The following is an 18,460-nucleotide window of genomic DNA, read 5'->3' as shown; positions in this document are numbered from 1 at the left end:
TGTTTATCTTTACCAATTTAAAATAGGAATGCTATCTTTAACTATTTTCTTATCAATGTAATTGTCTGTGATATAAATTGGTTTTTCTACAATTCGGATAAATTACATGTTTTTTGAGAAATAATTAACCTGAAAATAATTGGAAGGTATGCCTTCCAGTGCGTTTAAGCTCCCTTTCAAACTTTTTTTTTGTTATAAATTGGTAATTTTAGACCACTGTCTCTTATGTCCATATTCTTGAGCAGTTATAATTAAGTTTCATAGTAAAATGTTTTCTTCATATAACTAAGCAGCCAGTGGTATCAGAAATATAGTGTATTGCTATGCTCGTAGATAATGAAAAGAATTTATGTGTTGATTCAATGTTCTCATGAATAGGATAGTCTTTCGCCCGAATAAAATCTACAAAATCTACAAAAGCAATTCCTATATTTATTTAACTGATCCAAGATAAGACATTTTCTCCATGAAAAAATAGTGGGTTTTTTTGTTTTTTTTTTGTTTTTTTAAGGAAAAGGTTATAAGGAGGAAGGTTTTTATGGAAGAAGGCATGGATTCAGGAAATACAACCTAGGAAAGGATGTGAAGGGAATTTCCAGGGTCGGCCCAGGGCATCTGCTGTGTAGCAGGCCCCACGGGTTACCATTTATGCAGAGGTCAATAGGCAGATGGGAGCGCTCCAGGGAGGGCTGTAATTTAAAAAGTCATGATTTTAGAAACGCTGAATATCAGTTTAACCAAGAATTGTAATAGTAATCTGTTGGAGAGCTAGAGTCTGTAGAAATGGGACTAGGGACAGTTTGGGATGAAATAGTGGATGGGAAGAAGGTGGAGTTTATTTGTGAACACCACAAATCATGAGCCATAACTTTGAGACAGTTGAGTGGAATGGCAGACCTGAGGAGGGATGTGGCTTGGCCTGCCTTGGTCATCCACGCTAAAGAAAGAGGATTGAAGAAAGGAAGAGAGCGGACTGGTAAGAGTTGATACCCTCATCGTAAGTAGATACAGATTTACATCTGCTCTCTTTATCTGAGACACAGATATACCACCATCTGCACTTTCTATACTAAACTTATAAGTAGACTTTTTTTTTCTTGTCTTAGAGAATAAACGAAGGGCATTGTATTTCCTGTTGGTGATAAAATGCAGATGTTTCCCGCTCAGAGGCTGTAACTGCATTTCTAAAGGTTAAATTGATTAGTTCTCACAGCATAATTTCAGCTGGTTAAATTTGGGAAACTGAAAGTCATTTGATAAAAGAATAATCTCTGAGCCTGTACAGAATTTTCATTTGATTGGGAATTGGGTATTATTTTATTCACATTAATCCGGATCACAGAATGATTTTATTTCAAGGTAGAAAAGAAATGTCAATAGGCATATGTACTTAGTAGTACTCTCTTCATTATTTGATGAGAATATTTCCTCTGTATAGCCAACAGAGGGATGACATCATGCTTTCTCTTAGCCATTGCCTAAGAATTGATACTTTCTTATGGTGCTTTTGGGAAATGGCTAAGATTTTTTTTTTCTACGCTCTTCTAACCCCTTGCTTTCTCATCCAAACTATTTTCTGCTTAAATTTTTTTTTTTTTTTTTTTTTGCAGTACGCGGGCCTCTCACTGCTGTGGTCTTTCCCGTTGTGGAGCACAGGCTCCGGACGCGCAGGCTCAGTGGCCACGGCTCATGGGCCCAGCCGCTCCTCGGCATGAGGGATCCTCCCAGACCGGGGCACGAACCTGTGTCCCCTGCATTAGCAGGCGGACTCTCAACCACTGCGCCACCAGGGAAGCCCTTCTTGTTTATCTTTAAATTTAGGTGTAACTTATGGAGTTTTGATAAACAGGTATACACAAAGCCATCACCAAAGTCAAGAAAAGAGGCTTTCATCATCCCCCACAATGCTTCCGTCCCCTCTGGAGTCAACCCCCAACCCTTCCCCTGATCTATGGCAACCACTGATCTGCTTTCTGTCCTTACAGTTTAACTTTTGTAAGACTGTCGTAGAAATGGAGTCGTGTATTTGAGATCCATCCGCGTTGTTGCCTACTTCTTCTTTATTGTAGAGTAGTATTCTGTCATGTGAGTGGACTACAGTTTGTTTATCCAGAGCCCTGTTGAGGGAGATTTCAGGTACGTCCAGCTTGGAGTGATGGCAGGTGAAGGCCAGGCCGTATTCTGGGGCCACTCTAATCTCTGTGGCAGGATTTGACTTGCTCTTAGCTGGACCGCCACGATTGTTGGGATGCTGCTTTGCATGTTTTCATTCTAAACACATGATTGCGCTTCTCTTCTTAACATTTGCCAAGTCCTGCTTTCTTTTCTCAGTGTTGTACCTCATGGAACAGAGCTAGATGGTGGGCAAGACCAACCAAATAAAAATACTCATAGACACCTGTCTTTTGGAGGGCTCTAGAGGTCAGGCGCATCCTCAACGTTTCAAGTCTGATGGCGGAGGAATTTTCCCCTCCATGTTGGGGACACAGAGGACATGGTCAACAGCTTTCTTCTTACAGTGTGGGAAGCACACCACACTGGCTCCCTCTGCCCTTTGGTCTCTGCTTTTTAAGGCTGCCCTCCCTTAATAATTGGTAAAGAAGTAGAAGCAGGGAAGAAAACTGAAGGTCATGTTCTCTGAGTGTTCTCCCGATTAGAATGCAGCCTCCCAAGTTTAGGGCTTTCTTCCAACCTAGGACTCCTGCAAATGTCCTCTTGCTTCATGCTCCCAGGAATGGAGCCCGGAGCCTGAAACATGATTTCTCCTACTTTCTGACGTGTTGGAGCCTGAGTGAGGTGCTGTGCCAGCTAACAAAACACTGTGAGAAACTGTAAACCATAGACGACACTTGATGAAAGATTATTGATGGCCCAGCTTCAGCACCTGTTTTTTCTCATGGTTTGTTTCTTTATAATTTTTTTTTCCCCAGAGTGGTTTTCTCTAGGGTTCTCTCCTATGTTCACTTCATTCCTGTTAAACTTGCGCCTCGCTGATGTTTACACCCTCTACCAGTCCCATTTACAGACACTTCACCACGAAACATTGATAACCAGCCAGGGAAGGGGAGCTTCAGATGTTTAAGTGCTTTGTGGTAATGTTGGAGCTGGGCCTATTCCCAAGTATCTCCTCTCAGGGCCCCATTTATGTCAAGAGATTATCTTGCTATGCAGCTCATTCCTCAAAGAGAATCATAAGCTCATTGTGTGAATTGGAATATCACATGGGGCCAATAGAGCCCTGTGGTCGGGAAGGAGGAAGAGTGTGTGGTGATGGATGACTTTTTTGCCTTTCTGGTCAGGGATGTAGTTATGATTTGTTTTCCACATAGTTGCAGAGGTAATTCACCTGGTCTGGAGAGCCCTGACAAGATAGATACCTATGATGATGAATTACCACAATACAGCTTAAAATAACAGAGTGTGTTTGCTTCAGTATCCTTAGCCGTAAGTTCTGATTTCCATGTTCTCTTTTTCTCTCTGCATCTGTCCTCTTGTACACATAGACTTTGCTGCTTCAATATTAAGATTGATTGGACCCAAACAGCATTGTGCTCTGGAGTCCTTGAGCCTCAGGTCAGTCCTATAGATACAGGATTGTTGGCTCTTTTAGGGGAGAAACGCTCCTGGTTTGCTGGAGTGGGTAGTTCAGGCCGCAGCTATACCTGCAGGAAGCTTCATCACGTTTGATGGGCCTCTTTCGAGTTCAGTTTCTCAAGTGCTTGTGGAGTTGAATACCCCCATGGTACCATTGTAAGCTCTGCATGTATTTGGTTTTAGTTCTTTTTCCTATGATGTTAATCAAAGAGTGATTGTGATGATGGGAACTAATTAGTGAGCTTCATCATTAACAGTTCCCATTTGAGACTTGCACGTGGTAATCCTGAGTGGTTAATTGTTAACTAATAAGTTTACTGATTCCCATTTCCCTGTGCTGTTCTGTGTGCCATGAGGTTTGCCTCTCACCAGTCCTAACCACGTTAATGCCTACTGTATGGCTATTTTCAATGGAAAAATCATAGAATTCACTTTGCTAACGTCTAGTGTAAACGGACAGCCAAAATCCCGGTTCTAGAATTCAGAGAACTTTGATTTATGTAAGTTCTGCTCTTCAAGGATGCAGGGGACCTAGCTGTGTAAGTAGTGTTCTTGTGGACCTCTGTCCTGTGCCTGCCATATAAGGATTCTGCTTTCCTTGTTCTCTTTCCCACCCCACTCCCATTCACAACTTTCCCACTCTCCCAAACTTGGTAATTCATTGTATTCAGTTATTTCAAACATGTGTGTTTGCTTACACGGGAGGGTACTTTGTAGAGGTAAGTTGCAGTCTCACTGCTGTAGGGATTTTTTTTTATAGGCATTGACACATGCACCCACATTTACAAGAAATTTAGCCTGACCATCCAGAAGTGAGGGCAGAGTAGGAGTGTATGATTAAGGTGTCTTTATAACCTTTTCCACTCCCTAAGGATCATCCTTCTTTTCTTCAGCGTCCTTCAAAGCCCTGCTCCTGTAAGTTTGAAGTATAGATATTCACATTCTTTGAAATGAAGTCACCCCAGGCATGTTTGTTACATCATTACTTTCTCAATTTCAAGGTGCATTGAGGAGGCGGAAACATTCCTTAAAGAGATGCCATCCACAATAGCAGGTTAAATGTAGCTAATACAACCTTAAATTAGCTTTTCTAGAGGCACAGGTAATGTGAAAAGTGCCAGTGCAACAAAGAGCGCTTATCTGCTCAGCACTGCAGTTACTTCTTGATTATTTACACCAGTGGAGGGGAATGTTAGTACAGAAAACAAAACTATAGCTCATTTATCTACATGGATTCTCAAAGCCTTGAGACTGTGTAGCTCAACTATGACAACTATGGCCAATAGATTCCCAGACCTCATGTAAACCAGCCACAGCATAGAAAACCTGAGGATGAGGGACTTTGCAACTAGACTTCTAAGCAGAAATATTTGATATTTAATAGTCTTACCTTGAAGTGAGCATCCTAAGTCTCGATGTTGTTATCTCTTTAAATTTGAGGCCTTTAATCTTTATTTTTAAAAATATGTTTGGAGTTATAAGGAAATCTGTCACTTCACTAAGTCTTAGAAGGTCCTGCTTTGCATTATTGGAAGAAAATTTTAAATGTCGTGTTAATGACATGCTTTGAACTTGATCACTTGGCTGCCCTTGAGATCCACCTGGCATCTTCAACCCCTCAGTAGGGCCTAAACTGGACTCTCTTATACTGGTTCTCATAGTCATGCTTTCTCTTCTTTACCTATAGCTGTAACCTTAGAAATGAGTATTGGAATCTAGCACGTTGCTATACTTTCACAGGCTCTTTGGAAGGCAAGTCATTTAGCCATAGCATTTAGTCCATTTTCTAAAAATCAAAATTCCTTAAAAAAAAAAAATTCCATAGCTAAATTAGCAGAGAATGACTTACAGCTACATCACCTGAGGGAACTTGTCAATATGCCTTGCCAGTCTTTTCTTTTGAGCCACTGAAACAAATATTAAAGGTTTCAAGAATTTTTGGATTGAAAAGGAATTTGCCAAGCAAAGGGACAGCTTGAGATGACAAGGAAAGACAGACACCATTGCCTGCCTGTGACTGAGATTTGAAAGAGTTGATATCTTTTGGTGATTACATTCAATTTAATTGGCTTTATAAGAATTTTTTATTTCTAAAACTCTACCACCTTGGACAAGATTTCCATCTTTTCCTTTAACAGGTGGTCCACGGGCATATCACCTGCTCCAGGCCTTTGGAGCATTTGCCTCAAGAGGATGGGGAGCTCCATGTCTTATCTTACAGTTTTGCCTCTGGAAAGAGACATGGCCAATTGTGGTGGGCTTTTAAAATTTGCTTTCATGCCTTCGATTGTCACAGTTGGCTTTCACTTCTAATCTTTGTCATAATCGATGGCATGTCACATTCTCTTTGCTGTCCTCCTGTGTATTTCTGGAATAGGACTAAGTTGTAGGTTGAGGCTTAGGAGGAGTGAGGAACATCCATTGGTTTATTTTTATCTATCTGTCTGTCTCTCTGTCTATGTGTCTTACATAGCTAATAGTAGGGCCCCTTCGTTTCTCCTTGATTCTCTGAGTAAGTATGTCTCTTGATAAACTAAGTAATCATTTAGCAAAATAGGAGAATCTGCTGCATTAACGGTGTACCTGTGCATGTGCTGTTTTATTCCTGTAAGCATCTTTTTCTCAGGTAATTACGTCCAGGAGACAGTGATGAGCAAATGTCTATTTCTGAAAAATATAGATTACTGCAGTCTTGAGGGAAGGCCTTCTCTTTAGAGACCTTAAGTTGCCTAATGATTTGTGATAATCAATTTGATAATTGTTGACTTATTGGCTCAGCTCAGGAATAATGTCCCAGATTTATTCTAGTATGGCAAGAGGATTTTAATCAGGTAGTAGTGCCTTCTCTCCCATGGAGCATTTGTCTTGCTTGGCTGTTCTGGACTTCAGCCAACTGCTAGAAAGCATTTTCCCACTGTGTGTGGATAGTAGAATGCGTATTTGTTTAAGTGTTCATTGGGGGAGTTTCCAACCCACTAAAGCTCATTGTTACCTTACCTTTTACCAGTGTGCCCTTAGAAACACTGAGAATGGATGACTGCCTCTCCTTTTCTCTGGGAATCTGTTTGAAGGGAAGGATGAATCTCATTACTATAAATATTGTTTTCATCCCAGCCTACCTCACTGCTTCTGAATTAGAGGAGCCCCTTTGGCTGCTGTGAAGATGCTCAAATACTTGATGGCTTGTTAAATTTTCATTATCTGATGTGCATGAATTCAGGTGCAATAGCTCTGCCGCTCAGAGTTAGGAAGGAAGAGCTTGGCGAGTGCAGACGGCTTATGTCATCCGAGTCAGGAAAGTGTGCAGAGCTTGCTGTCCTCAGAGGGAGTTTGCCAGTGGGCTCTCTGCGCTGAAAACCTCCTGAATTCATCCAGTGACTAGTCCCCCAGCACGTGCTGCGTGATACTTCGATGCTTGCTTACTCTATCATCTGTTTAATTAGCTTGAGAGACTGAAAGGACTTGATGGCTCTTAGCTCCTCCAAAGCTGAGAGCTCTGAGGTTCAGAAGGTCCACGATTTGGCACTCTTGAGGGTGGAATGCATGCAGTTTGCGTTGATGTGTGAAAAAAGTTAAAAAAGCCCTGTGCAGTTTCATGTGTTTTTATTGTTTCTGTAATTATTTGCGCTGACATGATGCAGTATTTACTGGTCCCTGTGGTTCACATCCTGCTGTTGCAGATTTCCCAGGCTGGGAACAGGAGCAGTGTGCCCCAGGTCCTGGCTCATCCCTCAAAAGCGTGGGGAGCAGGGCTTGCGGTATTGGTGCCCAAAGAAGGCTGTGCTCTCCTCCTTGTTAGGAAAACGTAGCCTATTAAAGTTTGAAGATGAACTGTTTTGGGTTTCCTCGGAAAGGGCTTTAGGGGCTGTATCAGGAGCCGGGTGTCACAGGTTTTTTTTTGTTCGTTTGTTTGGGGGTTTTTAAATGAAAATTAAAGGTTAGATTAATCTCCAAAGAAGGTGAGTATTGGTCTTCTCTCGTCGATTTTATGTAGAAGGAAGAAGAGCTCTTTTTCCTATTCCAGAGGAGTGAAATTCTCATTTCAGGCCAACACTCCTACCCTTTTTTTTTTTTTTTTTTTGCGGTATGCGAGGCTCTCACTGTTGTGGCCTCTCCCGTTGCAGAGCACAGGCTCCGGACGCGCAGGCTCAGCGGCCATGGCTCACAGGTCCAGCCGCTCCGCGGCATGTGGGATCTTCCTGGACCGGGGCATGAACCCGTGTCCCCTGCATCGGCAGGCGGACTCTCAACCACTGCGCCACGAGGGAAGCCCCGTCCTAACTTTTATATCCACTTTAGTAATTGAACAGAGGGGAGAAGAGAGTGAGAATGTTCTGGAAGCTTTTGATTAACTGTATTTCTCCTATGAAAGTCACATCGGTATCTTGTTTTTGTCCTGGTTTCAGAAATGTCTGATATTCTAGGGTTTTTCACCCAGCTTCCTGTGGTCTGCCAGACTTTTTGCCCTAGACCAGAGAGAAACATACATTTACCTAGATTCCATTACTTTTCTAACGATTCTTCTTTTCTCCCCCAGGACACCCAAAAAGCAAAGCAGTTTCTGCCCTTCCTTCAGCGGGCAGGTCGTTCTGAAGCCGTGGTGGAGTATGTGTTCAGTGGGTCTCGTCTCAAGCTGTATTTGCCAAAGGAAACTTGCCTTATCACCTTCTTGCTTGCAGGTAAGTCTTCTGTGTTATGTGTTGTTCTGAAAATTCTTCTTGGAGCTCGGAAGTCATCCCTGGAGGTCACATGCCCTCCTTTCTACAGGACTTGGAGCCCATGTAGGTCCTTCAGCCTCTAATTGAGATGTGAACACAGAGTTCCTAGGTTTGATCCCGCTGTTACTGCAGACCCAGCACTGGTCCTGTCCTGCTTCTCATTCCCGCCAACCACAGGACGTAGGAGTGCAGGACAGCTAACAAGACAGCCCGTATCCTCACACAGCCTGAGTGAAGGGAATTCCAGACATAGGAAAACATTAATGATGGAGTGCTCACCGTTGGTGTTGCCCATTTGGGATGGACCGCCCTGCTGTGTTAGTCACGGGCAAGGCCACAGAGGCGCCGAGACACTCTGCCCTTGTAGATCCACAGGCAGTGCCACTTGTGCTCTTTTATTGTTTTCAAGTGTCCTTAGGATCCAAATCCTTTATGAAACCCCAGCTGTGACATTACCTTCACAAGCCCCTGCGTCCCTGGTATTTCCCTCTTGCACTAAGGGTGCCATGCCAGGGCAAGCCTTCCTCCTTTACTTTGCTGACTGACTGTCCATCTTTCTTATCCTGTCTTATCTAGTAACATTTCACAAGCCAGCAAGTCTGTGTGTGAACTGTGCTCTTTGAGAAATTTACATGTGTGCATTCAAGGAGCAGACCGTTTCATTTCTTCCCTGCCGGCAGACAAGAAAGTTATTTATTTCCATCAGTACTTCGCAGTTGTGGTCTTTGAGGGAGAGGGTCACCCCACCCCGATATACATTCCCAAAGGTTGTATTCCATTGTGTTTACCCACTGCACGCCACCTCCTCTGAGGCCAGCCTGTTGCCTCAGCACTACTTCTGTTGAATCCTGGGGTAGAATTTGCCATGGGGGAAGAGAACTGGGGGCCATGTTTGCCATCCCCTGCCAGATCGCCTCAGCCTTGCTCTCCTCGAAGGCACTGACGGTTTCTTCCCCATAAGGGTCTCCCTCAGGCCCCAACTAAATGGATTGTTAAGTGCGATTAGTCACTCACCTAGCAGAAAGCTGTGAAGCTCACTGTTGCTGCCTGGCCCTCACTGCTCCGCGAGGCTCCTGAGCTCTCTTAAGAGGTTACTGATCACTGCCCAGCTCTGCAGGCTTTCTGCAGCTCAGGGGCAGCTCTAGAGAAGAAAGGCCGCAAGAAGTCCATACCTCGCCGAAGGGCTGTGCTCTCGTGTCTGCGAATATGAGTTGTAAGTAAACTGAGGGGCAGCGTGGCAGTGTGTGTGAGTCCTTTCATGGAGCCATTTGTGCCCTTTCTCTTAAGATTTCTGTAGCGGAGGAGTTTCTTAGCAGTGAATTCTTGTTACAGGGTTTGAGGTATATATTCAACTCATTCTTTGCTCTCTGCCCGCAAAACAAAAGCATCCTTCTGGCAGAGCTTTATCCCAGAGGTGTGAAAGAGAAACAGTATTATTCTTTCCTGGAAAGCTGGCTGCAGATCTATAGGGGAAAGAAAACATTGAAGTTCTGGCTTCCAAACTTAAAACCACCTGAATGGAGCCGGCTCAGAGCTTTAAACCTGTCTTGCCTGGAGTTTTCCTGCAGAACCCTTCTGGTGGTACCTTGCTGAAACACAAGCAGCCTGATCACTCAACTCGGCATCAGCTGGTTCCTCTGTGTACTTGGCATTAATCTAAGCTTAGCAATTCAAAAGGCATTGCTTGAGTTAACTTACACTGTGAAAGATAGATTACAGAAGCAAATTCCTCGTAGAAACATAAGCTTTTCCATTTTTCTCCTGCCGTACTCTATGCAGTTGTATTATGCATCTTCTGATTTCTTTAGAAACCTGGCAGGGATACAGGACATTGAAAAGCTGGAAAAGAAAGCCAGCCTCGGTTTGAATCATGGCTCTGCTCTGTACAAGCAGGGGACTTTAGGGAGGTTTGTTTTTTTTGGGTCTTGTTTTGTTTTTTTGACTCTCTTCAAACGTTAGTTTACACATCAGTTAACTGGAGAAAGTTTCTTGCCGCTCAGGATGTATAAAGGTTTAGAGCAAGCCTGCCATAAGTAGATCGTCAATAAATGTTTCCTTCCTGTTCTTCTCACAAAGACTTAGTGAATTCATAACTAGAGCTTTCCTTAACTCTGTATAGAATGGCACAGTTGTGCAGTATGTGTGCACGTACCTGTGGCTCTACCACGGAGACTTTGACCTCCCCATTAATTCAAGTAAATCAAGAGAAGGAGCTAGGAGCTGTCTTAGCCTCCTCCTGACTAAGCAAAATGCTCACTAAAAGAAAAGCTACTGGCTTTCCTCTTTGAGTCTGGAGCAAGGAACTCTGCATCCTGGTAAGACACAGTCCTAGGTCTTAAGTGCCAGAGGGAAGACAGATACATGAACAAGCTGTAGTGTTGGGTGTTAGGTGAGAAAATAGAAGTATTTACAACGCACAGAAGTAGCACAGAGAAGAGAACGGTTGGTTAGGTGGAGATCAGGGATTGTGTATCTGAGCTGTGTTTTAAAGGACAAATAGGAGTTTGCAATGTTGTAAGGACAGGACGGGAGGGGAGGAAGAGAGGAATATTCTAGATAGAGGTACCAGCAGGTATACAAAGATGTAGAGGTATGATGCATTCTGATGTGTCCAGGAAACCATGAATCCTTTGGTATTGGTGGGTTATAAAGAGTCAAGAGTGGGGTAAGGCTGGAAACACAGATGGAAGCTAGTCTTCTGTGGAATATACTGTGGACCCTCAGAGGTGCTCAAGGTATCAGGGGTGTGTCATGCTCACACTTGTGTTAAGAAAGTTTATTTTGGTAGATACATTGGTATACGTGAGGCTGGAGGCTGGGAGAGTGGTTAAGAAGCAAGAGGGATAGAGGCCCGAAATCTGGTGATGGAGGAGAGGAGAGATTGGAAGAGTATTTAAGAGGAAGACTTCCTAATTCAAGGAATGACTGAGGTTTTTTGGTCAAGGATGGGGGATGACATTGAGTATGGGAGAGAAAGTAAACAGGTCCAAGGCTTGAGTTATTGGGCAGATTTTGATGTCCACCAGCAAGGGCGACACTAAGAGTAGTAGGTTCTTGGAACAGATCGTTGGTGGTCAGAGATTTAGATGGAGAATCCTCAGAGAGCAGTCTTCTGGAAGCCAAGGGAGGGGAGAATTCCAAGGAGTCAGCAGTGTCGGGTTTTACTTTAAAAGATCAAGTAGTTAGGAACTAGGGAGTGATTTTATACTGTTGATTAATTGGTAAGTCACAGATGATCTTTGTCAGTACGATTGGGGAGTAAATGTGGGCAATAAGGAACAGAATTTAAAATAGACTGCTCTTCACAGCAGTCTAATAGAATGGAAAAAGGAGTACAGAAAAGTGAATGCTAAAGGGTCAAGGGAACATTCTGAAGATGTCAGCATCTTGAGTACTTTTATAACGAATTCTTAGGATTGGTGCAGAACGTGGCATGGATACTTGGAAGAGCTATTCAGTATACCTATTGTCTTCATAGTGCCAGTTATAGACTGTAAAACTCAACAAAGTCTCCTTGGCTAATGAGGATATAAAAGAGATGAAGTGAGAAGGTATCAGGAACTTGAGAGGCACTAGTCTGAACAGGAACTCAGAAAGGATACAAGTAAATGTTTGCTAGGGCAGTGACCCTGCGGAGACAGAATGAATGCGATGGAGAACATGGCTGGAGGATCCTAGAGAGAAGGGTCCCTCGGTCATCCGGGACCAATCACAAAGCTGAACGTCAGCGTAGACAGACACGATGCTTACACCGTGTAGCTGCTCACCTGGAAGGTGGTCCTCATGGCACGGCTTGGCAGCTCTCTGTGGAATGTGCCCTGCACCCTGTAAAATTGACGTCTGCTGGAAATGACGTTAGGGTTGTGATTCTCAAGGGGAAAGTCAAGAAAATTGTTCAGCAATCCCATATGTGCTGGGATCATCACTCCCGGCCTTTTGGAGAGCCCTCTGGATTTCAAGGTGGGGTGGACACTTTCCGTTTTTACGTGGCCTTATTTGGGCAGACGGCCCCGCAGCTTGATAGGGAGTGGCATTTGGCCCGAGCCAGCTGGCCTCTCCGTCATGGTTCCTGCACCCCTGCATGTGGAATGATTGCTTGGTCAGATGGGATAGCAGGTGGGGCTGGGCAAAGTCAGCTGTAGCTAACAGGCCAGCGCCTCCTGAGAGCTCTTGCCCTTCAGTCCTCTGAGCACCTGGCTTAGGTTCAGCCGGTGAGCAGGTGACCTTACCGCCTCAGAACTGAGACGGTTCAAGGTCCCCCCGCCTGCTGCTGTGGCCTCCTCCTATGTGCACTTATTTCAGTCTCAGAGGCAGTCACAGGAAGTTCTTGTCCTGAGTTAACAGAAAGGTCAGCATTCCTCAGGCCCCCAACACTTGTTTAAAACGGCCCTTTTTCCTCATCTAGCGTTTAGTGAGCTCCATACATTTCCTCCTCTTAGAACAAAAGCAGTTTACCTTCAGTCTTTATTTTTAGTTCATTTTCACCTGTCCTGTGTGTCACCTTTTACTTAGTATCTCGTCTAAAGGGATACGGAGGCACATATTTGCAGATTGCTTGGCCCATGATCCACGTTTTTATTTCACAGCACCGGTGGGCCTGGAGCGTGTGCCTTATTGCTGTGACCTTTATATTATGTTGCCCTATTTTGCATTACTTTCTTAGCTCTGGGCTACTTGGGTCATGCTGAGGGCACAGTTCAGGAAGTTGTCCTGTTGGCTAAGCATAGCAGGTATCAAATTAGTGCCTGTAAACCAAATGCCTGAATGAGAAGAGGGTAATAATTTGAGGTTTCAGTGTAAAGTAATCTAAGGAGTCTTGTGTCAGATATTTGGAGTCTTCTAACTCACTGAGCCTGCCCCATTTACATTTCTGTGTTTGTTCTTAACGGTGGGACAGCAATAAGTGCGAGGAATTGTGGACCGAGGCAGGTTTGGCATGGAGGGGAGTGGATGTCTGTCACCTGGGGTGGAACTCACTGTACAAACCACCAAGAATGCAGCAGCCACCTGGTAGGGGGTTTCCATGTGGATCACAGCAGGTGACTTATAATTAACCAGTTACCTAGTCATATGAAACAAGACCAGAAAATGAGACTTTTCTTTGCCTGCCCTTTGGCATTTTTCAATTTTTTTTTCTCTTTGATTACAAGTCCCCTCTTGAAGCTGCCTTATGACAAGGGAAGCAATAAGGAGAGGTCCTAGATGTCTGGGGTTTGATAAATGGTGGCGGGTTTGTGCATGATGAGCTAAAGGGTTGGCTGTGTGTCCTTCTACCCCGAATGCCTTTGAACAGAGTACCTCATTTCCTTCTGCCTCTGTAATGTCTCTTCTCCAGCCAATCCTAATAGGAATATCAACTGCCTGTTTCAGTAGACCAAGAACTTTAATGAGAGGAGAGGGAAGGTGAACAGGAATATCGTCCTCATCTCCTGGCCCCAGGAATGGTGGATCCCCATTGATTACCAGTGCCTAACCAAATTAACACAACACCAATGTATGTTTAAGTGAGAAATCCCATTCTGCTATCACAGAGGTGCTAAATGAATCACGCTGTTGTTGTAGTTGTGTTTGCTGGGCTTCTATCCTTAATTAAGCAGTTACAGGGTCTGCTGATACTTATGAATTCTTTTCAGTTACTTTAATTGAATTGCAACTTAATGGATATTTGTAAAGTGGAGTATTCTTCCTCTTGGGACTTGCTCATTTGGTTCTGTCTCTGCCTCCTACTTGCTTCCAGTTGGGTCCCATTACTGGAAATGGGCAGCTTGACATGAAACTTTTCTAGGGCTGCTCTAGTTGTTCACTTTTAAAGGTATCATTGTGAATTATACGAATCACATTCGTGTCAGAAGGTCCTCTAGGGTCACTTGTCAGGAAATATTAGCGCAATAAGCAGGTTTGGGGAGACTTTTTTAATGAGGCCAAGATTTTTATAAACCCGCTAAAAGAAACACAGTTTCTGATAGCTTGTGGATGATGCTTAAATTAACCAGATAATTTCTGCTTTCTTGAATGTCTTTTAGTCTAATAGTTGAGACAGCCACATGAAAAACTTTAACAGGGAAAAATAAAATGGAACTATGAAAAGTATAGGCAACATACCATGAGAATGCAGAGGAAAGAACAGGCAATTGAGGAATGGAAAAGACTTCCCAAGGGAGGTGGTATTTGAGCATCCAGGAAGATCTGGAACATTTTCTTTTGGCAAAAGCTGGGTGCGATTCATTTAGGCCAAACAGCTTTGCCTGTATCATTAGCTCTCAGGAAGAGTCGCGTAAAGAAATGGATGGACTCATCAATCATTTTTCCCTCTGCTTTTGTCTCGTCGTGTAAATCTCTTTCTTGGGTCTCCCGCCATGGAACATTCAGCACTCTGCCCTTAACTCCCCGTCTCTGCAGGCAGACCATCACCAATGGTCACGTGGATGGAAGTGCAAGCCTACTATTACAGCCTGATTATCTTCCATCTTTAGATTGTGAATCATCCCCAGAATGAGCCTCGTCATGTTTGTGGGTCACTCAATCGCATGGCTATTTAATAATTTTTTATATCCACTGGGCACTTTGCTAGGAATATTGAAATGCGTAAGATATGGTGCTAGCCTTCAAGCAAAGTACTTGTATCTACTGAAGTACAGGATATATAGACATGAAGAAAAAATATATTTGTAAGAAGTGTAAGGGGAGGAGAAACAATTCCTAGCCTTTTATAAAATTATTCTTCTGTGATACTGTCAAAAAGGCTAAGGCAATCCTGATTCATAACCCGGAAGTACAGTATCCAGAGAGGGATAGAGCCAAGTGCTGGCTCAGCCGCGTCAGTTCAGGCCTGGAGTGTGATGTTCCATCTGAGGACCACGCTTTTAGGGAGGACATCAGCAAGCTGTAGAAGGATCAGAAGACAGTGGCCTGGGTGGTAAGAGACCTAGGAAGGCCGGTACCCAAGGACCAGTAGAGGCATCAAAGGAGACATACAGGACACAGTCGAGTGTCTCAGGGTAAAAGAGGCAAGGATTCAGTTTTTTTCAGTAGTCATTTTAATTTTTTTTTTTGATTGAGACAGAGTAATAAAGACATCAGTAAAAATAAGATTTGTTCAGCATGGTTTAATGGCAGCCACAGACCTTGGAGCTAGAACACTTAAAGATGCATTCTTGCTCTCCCGCTTCCTAGTTAATTATTTCCATTAGACTGGCCTGCTTATCTTGGTGTGATGCTGGGACCTAGAGGTGAGGGAAGCAGCAAGGCCCATATGGCAGTTCCCAGCCAGTCAGTCCAGAGGCTCCAGCAACTGAGGGGGAGAGAGTCCTAGTGGTGGCCCTACCTTCTGCGGAGTCAGTCTGAGGGGTGGCACAGCCTCCCAATTGGGATGTTCTGCCCTCACCATCTCATTTGGGTTTCCCGTGCCAAGGAAAGAAAGATGCTGATTTATCCTCAGTTTCTGGATAGGCCCATTGATTGCCTCTGGGTGGATAGGTCAAAGGTAAGTGAAAAGAACCCTTGCCTCCTAAGTCCTCTGACTTCTGCCTTTTACTCTTGCTGCTCTGGAGTTTTGATATCAATGAGATAGGGGGAAAATATCCTGCAGAGGTATCAGGCCTGTTCTCTGCAGCGCTTATGAGAGCCAGTAGAGTGGTACAAGAGGGTCAGACCTGTGAGTTTTTCCCCAAGGGTTCCTTTTACCATTCCTTCTCCTCCCCTCCTACTCTAAGGTTCTTTCTGAGTCTGTTAAAGATTATTTAGGCTGCCTTCCACCTGGTGGGCATGGGGGGAAGGAATGGAAAGCTTACAGAGCTCTGATGGCTGTTCTTTGCTGGAGTCTTTCCAATACCAGCACCTGTCTCTGGTTGTGCCCTGATGCGGTTCTAATCCGATTCTTGTGGCGTCCCCAGAAAAATAAATTTCAATGTGAATATTTCAATGCCATCTTGTCAGCCTCTTGGCATTTTCCACCAGCCATTTAGTAGTAATGGTGGCAAGCAGTAGCATCCACGATTGGGCTACTCACCACTTCCCCACCCTGAGGGGGTGTCTGTTTGGCCAGCCTAAGAGTAGGAAATTGCGTGTCCTGGATGCAGGAGAGGGAGTGTAAATGGTGTGGTAATTTGAAATTAAAGGGAAATGCTTAGAAATCTGGTAACGGGCAGCCCTGGGGTGAACAGTGTGCACTTTGCCCATAAGACTTAATCTTGGTTGCTATGGGAACCACCTTTCACATTCCCCTTTCAAACAGATATGACTGGATTTTATTTTTTATATTTTTTAATAGATTTATTTATTTATTTTTGGCTGCGATGGGTCTTCGTTGCTGCGCGTGGACTTTCTCTAGTTGCTGTGAGCGGGGGCTGCTCTTCGTTGCGATGGCTCCTCTTTTTGCAGAGCATGGGCTCTAGGCGCACAGGCTTCAGTAGTTGTGGCTCGCAGGCTCAGTAGTTGTGGCTTGGGAGCTCTAGAGCGCAGACTCAGTGGTTGTGACCCACGGGCTTAGTTGCTCCACGGCATGTGGGATCTTCCTGGACCGGGGCTTGAACCCGTGTCCCCTGCATTGGCGGGCAGATTCTTAACCACTGTGCCACCAGGGAAGCCCATGACTGGATTTTAAAAAGCAAAAAGTCATCATTGAAAAGTGTCTTTGCCCCCAAGCCCCGGGTCTTTGCACACCTTGGGTTCCTTTCAGAAAGTTTTCCTGAGGCTTCCCCAAACTAATGGGATGGATTTGCCAGAGTCTCTTCCTGGCCCTTTATATAACAGCACTGACATGGGCATTAGAACACGTGGTGTCCAGTATGGGCAGCTAGCCCAAGCATCCTCTCCTGTTGCCCCTGAGGGGGCACCATGGGTTTCCACTTAAGGAACTGGATAGGACCACTGGTCACATCATGATGGGCTCTAAGGAAGCCCCAGGAGCTGTGCTCGGTCTCAGTGCCATGGGATCGGTCCCAGATCCTGATGTAGGGCTGCCAAGCACAGACCTTGTAGGAGCAAGAACAATTCACAAAAGTTCCTTTCCTATTTGGAAGGCGTCTGAGACAACCGCATTCTCAGTCGTGGTTTTTCATCATTAGAGCTTTTTCCCATTTGTTTAAATCACCCACTTAATCCAGGCCTCGTATGTTTTCAGGGTTGTTGTTTTTTTCTTTTTTTTAAATAGATTTACTTATTTAATTAATTTATTTATTTATTGGCTGCTTTGGGTCTTCCATGGCTGTACATGGGCTTTCTCTAGTTGCGGCGAGCCAGGGCTACTCTTCGTTGAGGTGCGCGGGCTTCTCATTGTGGTGGCTTCTCTCGTTGCGGAGCACGGGCTCTAGGCGCGTGGGCTTCAGTAGTTGTGGCTCGTGGGCTCTAGAGCGCAGGCTCAGTAGTTGTGGCGCACGGGCTTAGTCGCTCCGTGGCACGTGGGGTCTTCCCGGACCAGGGCTCAAACCTGTGTCCCCTGCATTGGCAGGCGGATTCTTAACCACGGCGCCACAAGGGAAGCCCGTTTTCAGGGTTTTTTTAAAACCATCCTTTGCTTATGATAAAATAAATGAGGATCTACGTCTCTATTCAGCGGCCTTTGATTTCTGGACATACAGCTCCCTGCAAAGTTGACTGGCAGGCTTCTAAATGGGCTTTGGAGAAACTTTCTGTTTAAGCTTTTTGGATTCCCTGTAGTTTTCCTTATTATACTCACGCTTTACAATTAGCAGTCCTGAATAAACCCTAGTAACTCCCATGCTTACCTTCACTATATGTAGGAAGATATTTAAATGGACTAGTTAGTTAGTCTATGGCGGGCGGAGAAGTTCCCATTTCCCTGCCCTGGTGTGCCTCCTCTTCCTGAGCTTGTACATCTGCTAGTGATTTTTCTAGGGTTAATTTGGGTGTTTTTATTTTTAAATTGGAACATGGTGTCTGTCTCTTCTCTGTGTGTGTTTTGGATGCAGCCCCTGTGCTAGGCATGCGGTTATTAACTCTACTGATATACCAGTTTGCTCATTAGCATTTGCATTTTAAATTACAAGCTAGAGCAGACGACATTTATGCTATATTTGTACCACTGCCTTCTTCATGAATGATGTCGTATGTGCAGGGACTGCAGAAATAACTCCTCTAGGCCCCTGAGGTATTTTAGTCTCTTCTTCAACAAACTATTTCTTTTTTAC

General features: G+C 44.3%; 1 protein-coding gene across 1 annotated transcript in view; it reads left to right on the top strand.

The window, feature by feature from the left end:
* The window catches only part of SND1 (staphylococcal nuclease and tudor domain containing 1), a 413,476-nt gene that overhangs the window by 258,715 nt on the left and 136,301 nt on the right, over positions 1–18,460 (top strand). The window contains exon 15 of the mRNA XM_024762838.1: positions 8,132–8,273. Within this exon, the coding sequence (XP_024618606.1) occupies positions 8,132–8,273 (142 nt within the window). The remainder of the gene's footprint in view (positions 1–8,131; positions 8,274–18,460) is intronic.

Source organism: Neophocaena asiaeorientalis, unplaced genomic scaffold (assembly GCF_003031525.2).
Source record: "Neophocaena asiaeorientalis asiaeorientalis breed wild unplaced genomic scaffold, Neophocaena_asiaeorientalis_V1.1 scaffold681, whole genome shotgun sequence".
Lineage (NCBI taxonomy): Eukaryota > Metazoa > Chordata > Mammalia > Artiodactyla > Phocoenidae > Neophocaena > Neophocaena asiaeorientalis.
Note: the sequence above shows the minus strand (reverse complement) of the source record. Positions and strands in the feature narration are given on the sequence as shown.